Genomic DNA, 16,493 nt, shown 5'->3' with positions numbered 1-16,493 from the left:
TAAATCTGCCAAAAAGCCATAAAAATTCATATTTCACACAAAATTCCTTAACTCAAATAAAAACCGGTATCTTCTTCCTTGCAACACAACTAACCACTCCAACTCTTAACGACTTATAAATGAATAAGTATCTTTAAAGCAATGCACATCGTCGCGAGTAACAGATTTTTTGATTTAAAAAGCTTTCACATGTAAGCTCGTGCTTGCATTTATGTACTCGCATTATGTACTCAGCCATTAGCGGCGGCATTAACGTTGCCCAGCAGCAAAGGACAATGCGGGAAATGCACACGTGCCGCACGCAGAATTGCGAGCGAGATTCGGCGGATTCACGTGCTGCTGCGCAAATATGCAGACGCACACACACACAAAAATACACATACAATTGTAAGTGTGTGAGTGGGTAGCTTAAAGTGTAAACGCATCACTGCTCGCCAGCCACTTTTGCAGGCAAATATTGACGCAACAAAGAAATGATTAAGGAAAGATATTATCGTATAAAAAAATATGGATAAAATTACGCGCTCTCAAGAGCAAAAATGATACATACTATTTAATAAGTAATTTACAAGTTATATGTATAAGTATATATTGATTCATTTTTGTATGAAAATACTTTGCTTATAATTATAAAAATTTCCAATGAGCTACGGCTGAACTTCAAAGCGCTACATTTGCGTAAAATCCAACGAGATTTGCGACAAGAAAACTGCAAAAATTTCAAATCTACTTACTAAATACGTATTTAAACCAAATTTTACACGAACTACTAATAATTACGACTTCAACACTAGTTTTACTTATAAAACGCATAATTTGGAAAACGAACAACTTTATATACTTAATTTTTTTTTGCTGTTAGAGCAAGCTCTCAAACCGTTTCAGGGGCCTAATTTATGTGTTGGGCAATATATGTTACAATCCTTAATTATAATTTTGAAGTACTTAATTTTTTGTTTTTAAACATTGCTATTAAAATAAAATTAATAAATCATTAATATTAAACAAAAAAATGTTTTCAAAAATCATATTTTTATTTATATTAAATTTTTAATATTTTTTCGATAAAAAGTGAGCAAATAGTTAAAAATAAATATAATAATTGTTTTTAGTTTTGTGCAAAAAAGTTATATTAAAAATTTTCATATGAGCACTTTTACTGTTTTTTGATGATTTTTCAAAAATCATAAACTTAAGTTAATTTTTTAATGTTTTTTTTGATAAAAAGGCGAACAATTATTCGGAATAATTTTTTAATAAATCATGAATCTAAATTAAATTTTTAAATTTTTTTTAATAAAAAAGTGAAAAATATTTAAAAAAGATGGAATAATAATTTTATATACATTTTAATGAAATATGTGTTGAACAGTTGCAAATAAGATCTTTTATAATACTATTTTTAATGATTTTTTAAAAATCATAAATTTAAATTTTTAATATTCTTTTCATAGAAATATGAAAAATATTAAAACAAAATTGGGAATAATAATTATTTTTATTTTAATGTGAAAAAGTTATATTGAAAATTTTCCAAAAATAATTTTGATATATTTTTAAATTTTGATTTTCTTTCAATTTGTGAATTATTGAATTGAAATTTTTTACAGAACTTTCGTAATGAGGCTTGATAATTTTAATTTTAATTATTGGTTACTACAAAAATTAGTAAATCAAACCACCAAAATTAAAAAAAAATTAAGTTTTGAATATTTTTTGCAGTAAAAAGGAGAAAAATATTTAAAAAAAATGGAAGTAATTTTATTGTTCTATTTTAATCCAAAAAGTTGTTAATGAAAATTTTTAAATCAAAGTTTTTGCAAAGTTTTAATAAAATTCATTTAAATTTTTCAATTATTAATATTTTTAAATAAAAGTTTTTTTACAGATATTTTTTAACAAATCATTCAAATTCGTTTGCAGTACTGACAATTAAATGTCAAGTCAGAAAAATTTAAAAAACTTAAATTTTTATTTTTGTTTGGCAATTGAACTTATTTATTATTTTTTAATAAAGAAACTGAAAGAAAAATAATAAAAAATAAATTAAAAACAAAATATAATTTAAAAATACAATAAAAACTACATAAAACTTTTAATAAAAAATATGAATAATTCAAATGAACCAAAACGAAAATATAATTTAAAAATACTTTCATTTGTTAAATTGTAAATTAAAATAAAAAAAAATTATTTAAATAAGTTTGAAACAAAATATTAATTATAGATACAATAATTTGTAAATAAAAAAATTCAGAAATTTTTTCTCACAAAAATTTAAATAAATAATAATTAAAATAAATCAAAAACATAATATAATTTAAAAAAGTTGTACAAACAATTTTTAATAAAAAATTTAAACGACAATTTAATTTAAAAAAAGTTAAAAACAAAATATGAATCATAAATACAATAATTTGTAAATAAAAAAATACAGAAATTCTTAATAAAAAATTTTTTTTTTAGTTATTAAAATAAATTAAAAACGAAATATAATTTAAAAATAATTTCATTTGTAAAACAAAAACAAAAAATAATTGTTTTGAAATTTTTTAAGAAAAAATTTAATTAATAATTTTTAAATCAAATATAAATACTTTTATGCAAATAATAAAAAAAAATCTTTTTTTTTTCATTTCAAAAACTTTTTATATAATTGATATAGTTTTATTGGTTAAAGAAACTTTAAACTTTTACTTATATCTTTTTTTAAGAATATAAAAAAAATGTATTTAAAAAAATGATAATAATTTTTTGAAAGTAATAGAAAAAAATTTATTTTTTTTTTAAATATTTCAAAATTATAGAACTGACATCTTTAAGAAAGAAATTTCAAATTTAGAAATTGTATTATTTTCTTTATTATTATATATGCATTGGTGCAGGATAAAAGATGAAGAATTTTAGTATTTAATAATTGTTATTTTTTGTTGTTAACTTATGTCATAAAAATTGTTATATAATTTTTTTATGTATGTATTTGTGTTAATTCTATAAAGAATTCAATACTAATTCAGTAATATTATTTTTTGTTTTTTGTTAAAATAAAAATACATATATATTTATTTAATTCAAATTCCTATATAAATATGTATATATTTTCAAATTAATTTTTTAAATTTTTATAATTTATAAACTACTCGGCAGCTTTAGAGAAACTCAAAATCGGCTTATGGGTTTTATTGATAATACAAATAATAAAAAAAAAAACAAAAACAGTTTAGAAGGATTTTAAAATACGTAAACTTTAAAAAATAATTAAATTAATAAATAAAATTGAAAATTGTTCACTTGGTGTCTACAAAAACAATTAATTTCTCATTCAGTACAAATTTTGTAAACCCTTGCAGTTCGAAAGCTTGCTCTCACATACATACATACATATGTATAAATTTCGGAACAAAGAACTCGTAGGGAATTGTTGAATTTCTTCACCTGATAGAACTGAAGTAGTTTTGTTTGCGGTGTTTGCCGTTTAGAAGTTGTTGTTTTTATATCATACACATACGAGATTTTTATATATTTTAGACATAGATTTTTAATTTAAGTAATATATTTCATAGTTTGCGTGTTGAAGAGCAGCGAAAAAATTGTGTTTCAATGAATTTTTTCATTTTCAAGTTTAGCCAATTTTTTATTCAAATAAAAAATGACGATGAAAAGTGAAAGCGATAGGCAAATTGAGGTTAGCGAGTTTCGAAGGAAAAAAAAATGATGGAAAAAGAAAGAGACATTCGAAAAAGGAAAAAGTTTGATTAGTTTTTGGTACGAGCATTGCTATATAGAAAAAAGATTTAAAAGGTTGCTGTAATACAGTTTTAGAGAAAATATTGTAAAATATAGTAGGAGGAAAATTTTAAAAACATTTTTTAAAAATTTTCGTAACTAGTTTGGAAAACGCTTTAAAGGTTTTAGAAAATATCAATTTCATAAAAGTTAAACCATTTTTGCAATTTTTTAGGCTTAAAAAAGTAATTTCAAAATGTTTTTAGATTAATTTTGAATAATTTATTTTTAGAAAAATTTTCAAAATATTTTTCAAACAATTTTGAAACATTATTGTAATTTTTTGGATATTCTTAAAAAATTTAGAAATGTTTTTAGAATAATTTTGAGCAATTTATTTGACAAGTTGTCGAGATTTTTTGAAAATTTTTAAAAAATTTTTAAATTATTTTCGTAATGTTTTTGATTTTTTAAAAAGAAATTTCGGAATATTTTTAAATTAATTTAGTAAAATTTACGTAACATTTCTCAAACATTTTCATAATTTTTTTTTAACAAAAAGTTACGATTTATGGAGCATCCTCGAAAATTTGCTAAAGAAGTTTTTCAAAATTTTTCGATCATTTTTCAAAAAATTTCTGAAACACTTTCGTAATTTTTTGGATATTTTCAAGGAATAATTTTGAATAATTTGTTTTACAAGTTATCGAAAATATTTTAAAAAAAGTTTTTGAAACTGTTTTGTAGTTTTTTATGAGTTTTATTTTTTTTAATTTCGAAATATTTTCCAAAATTATTGTAACATTTCTGAAACATTTCCTTATTTTTTTTTAATTTTAATAACATTTCTGAATCATTTTCGAAAATCTTTTGAAAATATGTGTGACAAACTTTTGAAAATATTACAAGAAATTGTAAACACTTTCGTAATTTCGTAGATACTTTAAAAAAAAATTCTAAATGTTTTTAGAATAATTTTTAATAATTTGTTTATCAAGTTTTCGAAAATGTTTTCAAATTTTTTTTAAATATTTTCGTAAGTTTTTGGATATTTTTAAATAAATTTCAAAATGTTTTCAGAAAAATTTTGAACAATTTGTTTCACAAGTTTTCGAAAATATTTTAAAGAAATCTAAATGTTTTTGAAATAATTTCGAAAAATGTTCGTATAATCTCTAAGATATTTTGGTAATTTTTTTAAAGATGTTTTCGAAACATTTTAGGAAAATTTTTGATGCTATTTTGGAAATTTTTTTCGTCAAGGAATTTTTTTAAACACACTTTTCAAACAAATAGCTGGTAAGGAGCACATGCAAACAACAACATAAAAAAAATATGTTGTAAAAGTAATAGACATTTAAAGGCGGCACTAGCGGAGGTTTTAGCTTAGAGAATTTCATGACAGGTTAAAGCAGTTCAATATCTTAAATAAATTTTCAGGCATAAATTTTGCAAAAAAAGATATATATGAAATTAGTATGTCAATTTAGCCACTAATTTGTAAACTAGAAATGCATTTAAATTAAATTAATTACATAAGCTAAATCATGTTTACTTTTTTATATGGAAATCGCAAGGCCACGCTTAACTGTAGACATTTATAAAACAAGAATTTAAATAAAAGAAAGAAAGAAGAATTATGAAAGAAATATTTTTCTGCTCTCGAATGTACAGCAAAGATTTACAATTTAAGAATTCATAAAATAAACACTTCATGCATTTGTAAAAGTACGCAATTCGGAGACCTACTTAAAGCTATAAAATAAATTTATTTATTTTTTTTAACATACTTAGATTTACAGCAAAATTTTAACAGCCAATTACATATTTTTAAGTCAAATTTATCGACACTTGAACAAGGCAATTTATTTTTATATAATATACATAAAATACATACATACATGCCAGCTATGCGCAAGACTGTTATGCCATAGCAAATACATAAATTCGCACTTAAAAAACTTAGGTATATACTTACAAATACATACATATACATATATGCATGTACATATGTAAAAATTTACAATCTTCACAAAATAAAAAATCGGAAATTTCAATAACTCTAAGTTTTTTGTACACACAAATGTACATACATATATTAATAAGCATTTAATACATACATATATACATACTGGTACTGTTAATAAAAGGCCATAAATAACGGCCGATTGTCGTCTTATTTGCATACGATTGGAGAAATCGCAAAACTCACCTGCTTCAGCAATAAATCACTATTCGCCGACAGACATGTCACCAAATATTTGGTTAAATTCAGAAATGAACCCAAAACTTCCAGCGTCAAGTGTTCGCGCGATGAACGCTGCAACATAAACGAGATGACTAGGAATCCACGATTCTGTATCATATGTTGTTGTACGGTTTGTGATGTTTCGACTAATTCACAAATGAAACCCAAAAGTTTGGAACTGCAAGGAGAAGTGTGGAAGCGTTGACATGGGGTGTTTTAGAAAAGTTCTGATTGGGGTTACAGGTATAACAAAGTAAATTTATGAGTTCTTATAATTCCTTGTTCATTAAAATTTCCAAATAAATTATTAAATTATTTTTGTTTTGATAAATAAGATAATATTTAAAGAGGTCTGATGCTTAAATCTGCTACAATTGGGTACGCGTAGGCCGAACTTAAAAGGAGTTTAAGCTCCGAATCATCGTTTGTGCTGATAAAATGAACTCAAATGCTTTTGAAGAAGAAGTAGCTCTTCTTGGAAACCTGGTCCCAGATCAATTCACCTTAAACAACTAGGGATGTTCAATAATCTTGAAATATTATATGTATGTGTATATTTTTTATTGAAGACTGGTTTACCTTTGCCTAACTATATATATCATGCAATAAGGATGCTTTGATTCACCTCAATATTAAACTTTTGGCGACGATCAGTACTAAAATAATTATTTTGCAATAATTTCAGTTAAACAAAGATGGTTTTGAAAAACTTGTTACTAACTTTTTCTTCCAAATATTTAAATATTTCTGCCCCTTTAAATGCATTTTTGGAAATGGTCGAACTGATCCAACTCCGTTTTAGAGGGTTCAGGAATTCAACTTAGACATTTTTCAAGAAGTTTCGGTGCAGTTTTCAGATCACAAGATCAGCAGTAGATTAGTATGGAGTATTCTAACATGACTACCTACAAATTTTAACATATGTACCTAAGGTTAATCATTAAACAGGTTCAAAGGCTGGATATTTTATAGGTTTAAAAAGATTTTGTGCAAACCAATTGAAAATCAAAGCATACATTTAGGGTTACGGCAGAAAAATATACGCTTCAGACATTTGCTATTTATTTGAAGTTAGTGGTAGCAGTTCTAAATGAAATTTTTTTTACCGAGTATCGAAAGAATTTAATATTTTTGAACCGCATAATCTAAAAATGTATCAGATATCGACATACTATTAACTGGTTGTTCACAGAGAACAATTCGGGCAACACGAACACAAAAAATTGGATCTTTTAGAAAACCATTATTAACTAAGTATTCTCAGTACAAATGAGTAGGTTTTAGGCGATTTTTTTGTAATTTGGACATCATTGATTGAATTGTTATTGAAGGTCATATTCCATAGCGCTTGATATGTCAAATGAAAGCCCTGAATGCCCTCTAGATGATTCATGTGGTTTCACCTATCTAGTTTACATACTTCGGCCGCTTGATGACGCGTTATGGCGGAAGAACACGAAAATAGGCCTGTGTGTGCATTCTAGTGGATTGCTACAAGCCTGCACATGGTAGGCGGATGGTTTATGGTGATAACGAAAGTCCTGAAATGCCTCTATACGATCCAATTCGATTGATTCATTGACTAAGAAAGCCAATAGCATTGTTATTTTTAATATTATTTGGATATTTGTGAGTTTTTTTTCTGGTTTAATGAACAGCAATCGTTTGTCTATCTCTACATGATATGAAATGGCTAGAAATACGATTTATCGCATTTATAAATTTGTAAAATCTAGCTGTGAGATTAAAACTTCTGTTAACCATTATAAGTTTATTAAAAATGCAGCTGGCAGCAGATATAATAATTAAGTTGAATTTTGATTTGAATATCATGCTCTATATTATTTCTTGTTTTAATTTTATATTTTTAGCTTACTCACCATAGCGTTGGATCGCGTTTAATATCGCTTATGCCCTCATGCGCCATATCCAATTGCGAGAATAACGGAAACAACACTTGAATGCCACCAATGGAATTTAATGTACAGTGTATTGAGTGTGTAACGACGGCCTTAACGTCCTGCAGAAATGGAATTTAAGAAGAAAAGAGTATACAGATCGGTGAGTACGGTGAGTACAACTTGATATAAATTTGTATATATTATACATGTGCACATATACATTTGAGATAAACATACTAAGATAAATTTTTATATATAGAAAGAAGAAAAATATGTACATATAAAGAATGAAAATGCATTAGAAGCTAAAGTTGTTGCAATAATAGATTAATATATATTTTCCTTGCAACATTCAGAAATCCTCATGTCACACCTCCAACTTCAAACTGTAGCACATACATATGTATGCGTAACTTAGCGAGGATATTCATGTCATATTCCATAGCTCATCATATTCCATGTACGCATATGTGTGGGTGTCGTCTTTATGAGGGAATGGGTATGCATATACATACATACTAGTATGTTTTTACATATACATATAAACGAATTGTTGAAAGTAAACTTTTCATATTTATATAAGTCTCGGTTTCTTTCTCATCAAAAATTAATAATTGAATACAAATTTTGTGATAGATCATGCGATTTAACGCCTTTAGACTATTTTTTGTGGGGCTACGTCAAGTCTAAAGTCTACAGAAATAAGCCAGCAACTATTCCAGCTTTGGAAGACAACATTTCCGAAGAAATTCGGGCTATTCCGGCCGAAATGCTCGAAAAAGTTGCCCAAAATTGGACTTTCCGAATGGACCACCTAAGACGCAGCCGCGGTCAACATTTTAATGAAATTATCTTCAAAAAGTAAATGTCATGAACCAATCTAACGTTTCAAATAAAGAACCAATGAGATTTTGCAAATTTTATGCGTTTTTTTTTTTAAAAAAGTTATCAAGCTCTTAAAAAATCACCCGATATAAAGTATGAAATGTCAAAATTGAAATCACAACTTAAATTTCATTTATTATTCAGAGATTTGAGAAAAATGTTAGAGCGACTGATATTTTATATTTACTTTCATCTTACATCTTCCACATTTTTTATCTTATATGCCTTTCAACACATATCAGATTTACCTATTGCTTTAGACCAAAAGCTGAGTTAAATTCCATTGAAAGCAACTGCTTACAAAGCTTTTACAGCTCTTTGGCATTTAATCGCTAACTCAGCCGCTGCTCTCTTAAGCTGAATATGTGCTGAAAAATGCATTAGCAACACTGGCCGCTTTCCAACTGCTGTGGCATACATCACTTTGTTCAGCTATCATTTTCTCAAGTTGTAAAAGTTCCTAGAGCCTCGTAACTCTTTCCTGGCGCTATCGTTTAGTGCGTTATTTGTAATTTGATTAAGCTTCATTAACGCTGAAAGCCAAAAGGTCTGAAAGGCTTCACATGAAATCGCAAACACTAGATTGATGCAGAACTATCAAGAATCGCAGGTTGTTTTTGTTGAAACAGCAAGAAAACATTTCAAAAATATTCTTGAAGAAACTTGACGAAGTAACAGTTTTTATCACAAAAAATTAAAGGTTGCTTCAGTTCAGACTCGTAGATAGAAAGGTTTAGCTGGGCAGAATTGTTCTAAAAAAATATACTTATTATAATGTGCTCTCTGGCATAATGTAAGGTTCATTCTAAGGTTAGGTCTAAGGTTCTAAGGTCACTAGTTCCAAATGAACAACAGACGCCTTTGTGTTGGTTGACTTTAAGAACCGTCAAGATTTGATGAAAATATAGTAGCATTAATCAAAATTATTCTTACGATATAAAGAGAGTGAGCTGAATAGCTTCAGTTTAGCGTTTTTACATACAATCTTAACGACCATATACAAGTATCTATAATAGAAAAAATAGATGGAAATATCGGAGACTCTGTAGAGCCATGTTTCTCTATCCGTCTGTATATACGCGAACTAGTCCCTTATTTTTTGAGATATTGAACTGAAATTTTGCACACTTTTTTCCCATTCCCAGAAGCTGCTCATTCGTCGAAATCGCAGATATCGAATCGCTATAGCATATAGCTGTCATACAAACTGAACGATCGAAATCAAGCCCTTGTTTTGAAAACTTTTTTGTTTGAAGAGATATCTTCACAAAATTTGACATGTAATATTTGCTAACATAACGCTACCATATTCCAAAAAAGTTTCTAAATCGGACTACTATAGCCTATAGCTGCCATACAAGCAGAAGGATCAATTGTATGCGGTTGTATGGAAAACTTTCTTATTTGAGGATAACTTCACGAAATTTGACCCGCATGTTTGTTAAAGATATCGCTATAATCTCCGAACAAATTTTCTACATCGTTACACTATATCATATCGCTGTCATACAAACTGACGATCGGAATCACGTCCTTGTATTGAAAACTCTTTGCTTGTGAAGGCAATTTATATACGGTGAAGCCGAAGTAAGCGTTATTTCTAGTTTTCCCTACCTTCGGAGAGCATTTTATTAAATATTTATTATAAGCATATATTATATAGGTATGATAAGTAATAGATAAGTTATATAAAAATAGCATTTTTTTGGCATTTCGCTCGACTCACCTGTAACATAAGTGCATGCGGTGTATGTACAAAGTATGAAACATTCCCTTTAGGTGCGGATTGTAGACACAGCTGGCCATCGGTTGCCACTGGATTGTACATGAAGACGATGGCATTTGACAATTTGCCATCGTAGAGTACCTGCAGCGCCAATATATGCATGTAGACGTGTGTATATGTGTGTTTCGTTGCGTTGTACATATAAGCGCACAAGAGGGTTGCCACAGCGTTGCGAAAAATAATTGAAAATAATTTGAAAAAGGAACAAATTAGTAAAAAATATGATAGAAATATGTGTGCTTGTGTTGCATGTATGTATATACACGAAATGTTTTTACACATGTACATATGTATGTATGTATGTAAGTAAGTAATAATGCTTTAAAGCAGTTGAAGGACACAAATCGTTGGACGTTTAGGCGGTAAAATGACGGTGCGCTTGCGAATTGGTGCGGCTCAGCTCGATTTGCTGCTCATTTTTGTTTTTGGTTTTTGTTTTCTTACTTTACTGTTATTATTATTATTTGTTTTTGTTGTTTTGACACTGCTGTACAGTTGCATTGATTATGTGTGTTGTCACTTAACATTTACTTTGCTGAGGAAAAAACACTTGATTTCGTTTGGTAATTAAAAAAAGACAAAAATAACAAAAACAAAGGCAAAGAGTTATAAAAGAATTAAATGAAATAACGGTATACACCTATTAAATTAAAGCTGCTAGCGTGGTGAAAAGCATACTATTTGCGAAAAAAGTACAAATTGCAAAAACAAAATTTCATTTTATTACAAGTGCGCGTGTAACGGTAAACAATTCAAATTTACACTACATAAAAAAATTGAGTGTCAAATTATGAAATGCGCTATCATAACTTTCACGCAGTTATAATAAAATATACAACAAAAATGTCACGAAAAAAATTTGATTGACTCTTGCGTTGGCCATACAATAACAATAATAATAAAATTTTACACATTCACGCCACCTACAGCGAGCTAGTGGCTTTTTTGACTATATTTTGCATAGAAAAAATTTCCCAGTAAATATGTCATTAATGTCAGCAGGCGTTGCCGTACATGTAAAAAATTGCTGAAAATTTTTTACACTTTTTTGGCAATGCGTTGTGTACCCTGGCTCTCAATTGAAGACAATTATTTGTGAACTGAAAAATAAATTCCTCACATTCGTATATAATATATATATATATATATATATATATATATATTTCTTTTACGTACTTCATAAAAACAATGAAAGAAAAAATTAAATAAAAAAAAATGATTAAAATGAAAAAAATAATAATACAAATAAAAGTTGCGTAACTTTTTCTGCTAAACGTTAACTAGTTGGGGAGTTTTTAAAAATTCGACTGCTGTGCATCACAACTAAAATTATTTCGCTGTTTACAGAAATTTCATATAAGCATACTTATATGTATTTTCGACTCACTCGTGTTTTAACTCGGCTGAAAACAATAATAACTTGCGAACTTGTCTGTGTTTTAAGCCTTTCTCTAGAAGATGTTATCCGCACAACCATTGTCCGAAAAAAATTAGAAATGGACCATAATGCAGCATTTTTTTTTTTTTTTAAGAAATTTATTATTACTTAAAAGTTTGGTCGTTTTGGGCCTACCATAGAGAACAATATGCAGAACCAATTTGATAGCGATCTGATCATTTGACGCCAAATAATCACGAAAAAATGCGTTTACAAATAGACTGACAGAGCTGATTGAACGGTATGGTATTTTAAAAGCTATAAACTATCAAAATATTCAAAAATTTACACATTTTCGTTTTCAATCGCATATGGAATGGAAACACACATAGTACCAGACCAAACCCACAAGTTTTTTAAAGCGAATTTGCTATTTGGCATATATCATGATACACTAGAGTGAATCAAACTAAACATTTCAGTTAACCTATCCACAGTTATATTGGTGATTACGAAATACAAACAAATTTTACCATTTTTTTGCACTATTGAAGATATGATACTAAAAGGAAAATTAGTAATCAAAAATCTCCAATATTTGACATTTATTCACAAGTAAAAGTTAGGAGAGGTTTGCCCGAACTATATGTTAAACAAATGTATGCTGCCATAAGTGTTAATCTGACACAATTATGTAGCGTAATTTAGCCCAAATTATAACATACATACTCTCCAGCAAATCGAACAAACAACACCAGCTGTTACAACAAACAGGCAGCACTTAAATTGCAACACTGGTAAATAGACCAAAACATACCTTCGAAAAATTTCGAATCATCCGAAAGAGGTATAAAAGTATCTGGTGTCCTTATTGAAGGAAAATTAATTTTTATAAGCTATTTTTGACTTTTTTAATAATTAGATTAAAATATATAAGCTATTATTAACCAACGTGAATGGAAGGCTCCAGTACAGATCTATTGAAAAGTCTCCGGTCTGACATATGTATGTACTATACATAGATACCGCTATGATGTTGAGTTACCACCAAACAGCGCGTGTATAAATTTGACATCTGTTGGATCATTAGTTTGTAAATTATGTCATTTTGAGTGAAGCAACTTTTATTAATTTCGCGTTTTGATAAAATATTACGTTTTGAAAGGAAAAAATACAGTTGAAGCACAATCTTGGCGTGATGACGAGTTTCCGGATAATGCCGCAGGAAAATCAACCAGGATTGGTATGCTTGAGTTTAGACGCGATACAATGAGTACCGAAAACGGTGAACACTGTGGACACCCAAAAGAGGTTGTTACCGACGAAAATATCAAAAAAGTTTAAAAATAATTTTGGATGATCGTAGAGAGAAATTGTTCGAGACAGCGTGAAAGCTTGGAGTCGCTTTTGACCAAAAATAAAGAAAAATTGGTGATAAGAAGCAGTGCTTGGAAATGTTCAATCGTTATAAAGTCGCGTTTTTGCAACAAAATGGGACAATGGTTGAAACATGGCTCCGCACACGATTACTCCCCCTCCAAAGCGTGGAAGTACGCAATAGTCCACTGCCAAGATTATGGCATTTGTATTTTGGGAAGCGTATTGAATATTTTTTATTGAACACCTTGAAAAATGAAAGACCATCAAAAGCGACCATTGCATAGCATTAATAAACCGTTTGAAAGATGAAATCGTCGAAAAATGACCGCATGTGAAGAAAAAAAGTGGTTGTTTCACCAAGAAAATGCATTGTGTCAAAAGTCGTTGAAAATGATGGCAAAATTATTGAATTGAGCTTTGAATTGCTTCCGCATTCACCGTATTCTCCAGATCAGGCTCGCAGCGACTATTTCCTTTTCTCAAATCTTAAAAGAATGCTTGCTGAGCAGAAATTTTTGTGGAATGAAGGTCTGATCGCCAAAACAGAGGCATATTTCGAAGCAAAACAAATCGTACTACAAAAATGGTATCCAAAAGTTGGAAGGTCGCCATCATCACCCTTGAAGGGAATTACAGATATGTTGAATGAGAAAAACGAGTTTAGCCAAAAAAATGTATTTTACTGTGGTAGGTTAGGGATTTTTCAATTGACTTGTTACATTTATTCTAATATACATAGTAACTTTGGCAGGCATTAGGACGCATTTCTACTTTCATTTCTAATGAACGCTTTAATTCTATAGAAATTAAGAAAATAGGTCTTAAAAGTTTTAAAGTGACTTTAAACGGCTAATGGCTATGAGCTTATGAGAACTTTTCTTGATGTAGAAATAGTCGTAATTGAAATAGACTTGCCTGCTTGTCGGAAGATGGTTCGAACTTAGGTACTTGGTAAAGTCATAGTTGCTATGGCGGAAGCCACTTTTCGAACGTAACTTACAAATTAAAATTTTTATGTTTATATAGTTGTAAATATGATGATATTCTGATATAACGGTAAATATGACAGAGTGTCTATATGAATGTATGTACATATATAAACGGAAAAAATAACTCTAAAAATATCTAAACTTTTGGGGTTGCTTTTTAGTAGTTTGCGGCTGTAGTTGGGCAGTAAACTTTCAATAATTTCTCGCTACTTTTAAAACGATTTTACACTAAATAATTGTATATATGTACATGTATGTATGCACACAAAAATAATACTTTAAGCAGTTGATGCCATGCATGTCATAAGCCGTCAATAAAGCTGACTGCTTGTTGTGCTTCCCATTTTGTTTTGAAGCACTCGAAAATGCAGGCAGCAAGCACTCATATAAGTACACATACATATGTTTATGATGTGTTCATGGGTAATCGATAAGCCGCTTTCTTCAAATTCTGCTGCTGCCATTTGCCGCTCCTCGGCATTTCACGCTGGACTAAGTATAATGCTTGCAGTAAGCCCCAGCTAGCATTATTAGACCAGAAATAGCTGCAGCCGGAACAAAGCCCTGCAAATTATGAGGCAAAACAACGGTCCAGAGCGCGGCTTGTAGGTGGCAGGAAGAGTGTGTGGCAATGTGCTGAAAGTGGAAAAGCTGCAAAGCACTCAAGTGCTTAATTGCTTTCGAGTGCATAATCGATGCAAGAGCATGTTAATTGTATTCATATTTATACACAAATCTCTAAAGGGTATACAAGTGTGTGAGTGTGCATGCCCATGTATATATGTATATTACAAATACAAAATACACATTAATAATTGCCACAGCTTAACTGCTTAATATAAATTGTTGAGCTGAAAAATGCTTGGAATTCTGTAGAGAAATTGTTGAGAGTATTGAAAATAATTGTAAATACAATGAAATTGCACAAAAACAACAAAAAACGCTGCTGAAATAAAAATAAAGCTGTAGTATGTTCAACACTACCTGCGTATTAAATTAATTTCACCCCGAAAGTTAGTAAAATCTCCACCAATCACTAAAGTTTCGCACTCACAGCGCACAGTGCGCCTATGCGCCCTGAAGTATGCTAACAATTTCCGCTGCAATGCCACTGAATGCAGCTGTGCAGACACAGTGGCATGCCTACAAGACGCTCCAGGTAGGCGCGCAGGTCTCAAAGGCCAACTGAAGGACGTAAATTTTAGTTGTTGTTGCAGGCAAAGCTTGCTTCGCGTGGCGCATTCAACTGGCAGCACAACACACACGGGAGTTAAGGCCGCAGCGCTTGTGTCAGTGTAATACAAATACATTTACAACACTCAAGTGAATTACTCAACATTTCTGCTATATATATAAATATATATATGCGTGTGCATTTGCGATTGAGCGGCATGATGATGTGGAAAAGCGGCAGCACGCTGCGCTGCGCCGCCTTGCAACTCAATTAATTGCGAGCGCGTGAATTTCATGCTCTAATAATTTCAATAATTGAAAAGAGTGTGAGTGGAATATCGCATCCTTGTGCTTGTATATGCGCTTGCAGACACATGCAGCAGGCACACGTGTGCGTTTGTAGGCGCCCATTTGCACTTGAGCTGCTGCGAAGCATTGAAAAAGTCGATTTCTCGCATTGAAAGTTATTTGTTGCAATAAGCGTTTGCTTAGAGTTTTGCACACGCTTTTGCTTTTACACAACATTTGCTCACATACTCTCTCTATTGGGCTTACCTTCTTTCTATGTATCTGTTTATTCATGTTGCTTCAGGGATACGGTTATGTTAAACTTTTAATTGCTTTGCCTCTTGAGGTGCATGCATGATTTTTGTAAAGTTTTTCGTTTGCCTTGCAACTGCAACAACAATGTGGGGGTGTAAAGAAATTTTCTATGCAAATGAAATTCAGTGGCGCGGCAGGCATTTCAGAACATTTTGCTTTTATCCGTAGTTCTCACTTTTAAAGTTTGATTTTAAAAGTAATAATTTTACTTGTAGAACATGTTTAGTATTATTTTGAAGTTAACTTTTCGTATTTCAGCCGTAAAATATATTAAAATGTGTTTTTTTTTTGCAATGTAAAGCATAATTTTGAGTTTTAGTTTTTTTTTAAGTAAGGGAATCTTTTCGTATCACCACTATAATCGAAGATTAAGATTATAATTTCATTTTGAGACCTGTTATTTCGTTTTGTTTAATCTCCTTCC

The 16,493-nt window shown here is 29.6% G+C and overlaps 1 protein-coding gene across 16 annotated transcripts in view; it reads right to left on the bottom strand.

Moving 5' to 3' along the window:
• The window catches only part of LOC126759799 (neurobeachin), a 624,909-nt gene that overhangs the window by 63,839 nt on the left and 544,577 nt on the right, over positions 1–16,493 (bottom strand). For 9 of the 16 annotated variants that reach the window (XM_050474910.1, XM_050474912.1, XM_050474911.1 and 6 more), the window contains 4 exons: positions 10,487–10,627; positions 7,855–7,994; positions 5,939–6,152; positions 5,282–5,314 (listed from right to left, as the gene is read on the bottom strand). In XM_050474910.1, the coding sequence (XP_050330867.1) occupies positions 5,282–5,314; positions 5,939–6,152; positions 7,855–7,994; positions 10,487–10,627 (528 nt within the window). The remainder of the gene's footprint in view (positions 1–5,281; positions 5,315–5,938; positions 6,153–7,854; positions 7,995–10,486; positions 10,628–16,493) is intronic. The other 7 variants (XM_050474908.1, XM_050474909.1, XM_050474919.1 and 4 more) reach the window with 1 other exon arrangement.

This window comes from Bactrocera neohumeralis, chromosome 5 (genome assembly GCF_024586455.1).
Source record: "Bactrocera neohumeralis isolate Rockhampton chromosome 5, APGP_CSIRO_Bneo_wtdbg2-racon-allhic-juicebox.fasta_v2, whole genome shotgun sequence".
NCBI lineage: Eukaryota > Metazoa > Arthropoda > Insecta > Diptera > Tephritidae > Bactrocera > Bactrocera neohumeralis.
The sequence above is the reverse complement of the archived record's forward strand: the minus strand, read 5'-3'. Positions and strand labels throughout refer to the sequence as shown.